The 492-nt window shown below is 69.1% G+C and overlaps 1 protein-coding gene across 1 annotated transcript in view; it reads right to left on the reverse strand.

Annotated features, from left to right (window-relative positions):
* Window positions 1-492, reverse strand: part of Zbtb38 (zinc finger and BTB domain containing 38) — a 50,515-nt gene that overhangs the window by 469 nt on the left and 49,554 nt on the right. The window contains exon 8 of the mRNA XM_013029891.1: window positions 6-491. Within this exon, the coding sequence (XP_012885345.1) occupies window positions 6-491 (486 nt within the window). The remainder of the gene's footprint in view (window positions 1-5; window position 492) is intronic.

Below are 492 nucleotides of genomic sequence, written 5' to 3' on the forward strand. Positions count from 1 at the left end.
CGGGCCCTCGGCGCCGCCGGGGTCGCCCGCCTTCTCGGGCTTGGCCGCGCCCTTGAACAGGTGCTTCTTCTGGTGCATGCCGAGCGCGGCGGCCGTCTTGCAGATCTTGGGGCACTGGAAGCAGGCGAAGCCCTTGCCGCCGTGCTCGCGCACGTGCCTGCGCTCGTGGTTGCGCTTGGTGGACAGGTACAGGAAGCCCTGCAGGCAGAACTGGCAGTGGTAGCGCTTCTCGCCGGTGTGGATCCGCTCGTGGATCTTGAGGGTCTCGTTCAGGGTGAAGGCCTTGCCGCAGAACCGGCAGACGAACTCCTTGAGGCCCAGGTGGATGCGCGCGTGCTTCTGCAGGTTGCCCTGCATGGAGAAGCGGCGGCCGCAGGTCGGGCACGGGTAGGGCTTCTCGCCGGTGTGGCACCGCATGTGCATGCGCAGCGTGGACGGGCTCTGGAACTGCTTGGCGCACAGCTCGCAGGCGTGGGGCCGCGGCGCCGCGTG

Source organism: Dipodomys ordii, unplaced genomic scaffold (genome assembly GCF_000151885.1).
Source record: "Dipodomys ordii isolate 6190 unplaced genomic scaffold, Dord_2.0 Scaffold124, whole genome shotgun sequence".
NCBI lineage: Eukaryota > Metazoa > Chordata > Mammalia > Rodentia > Heteromyidae > Dipodomys > Dipodomys ordii.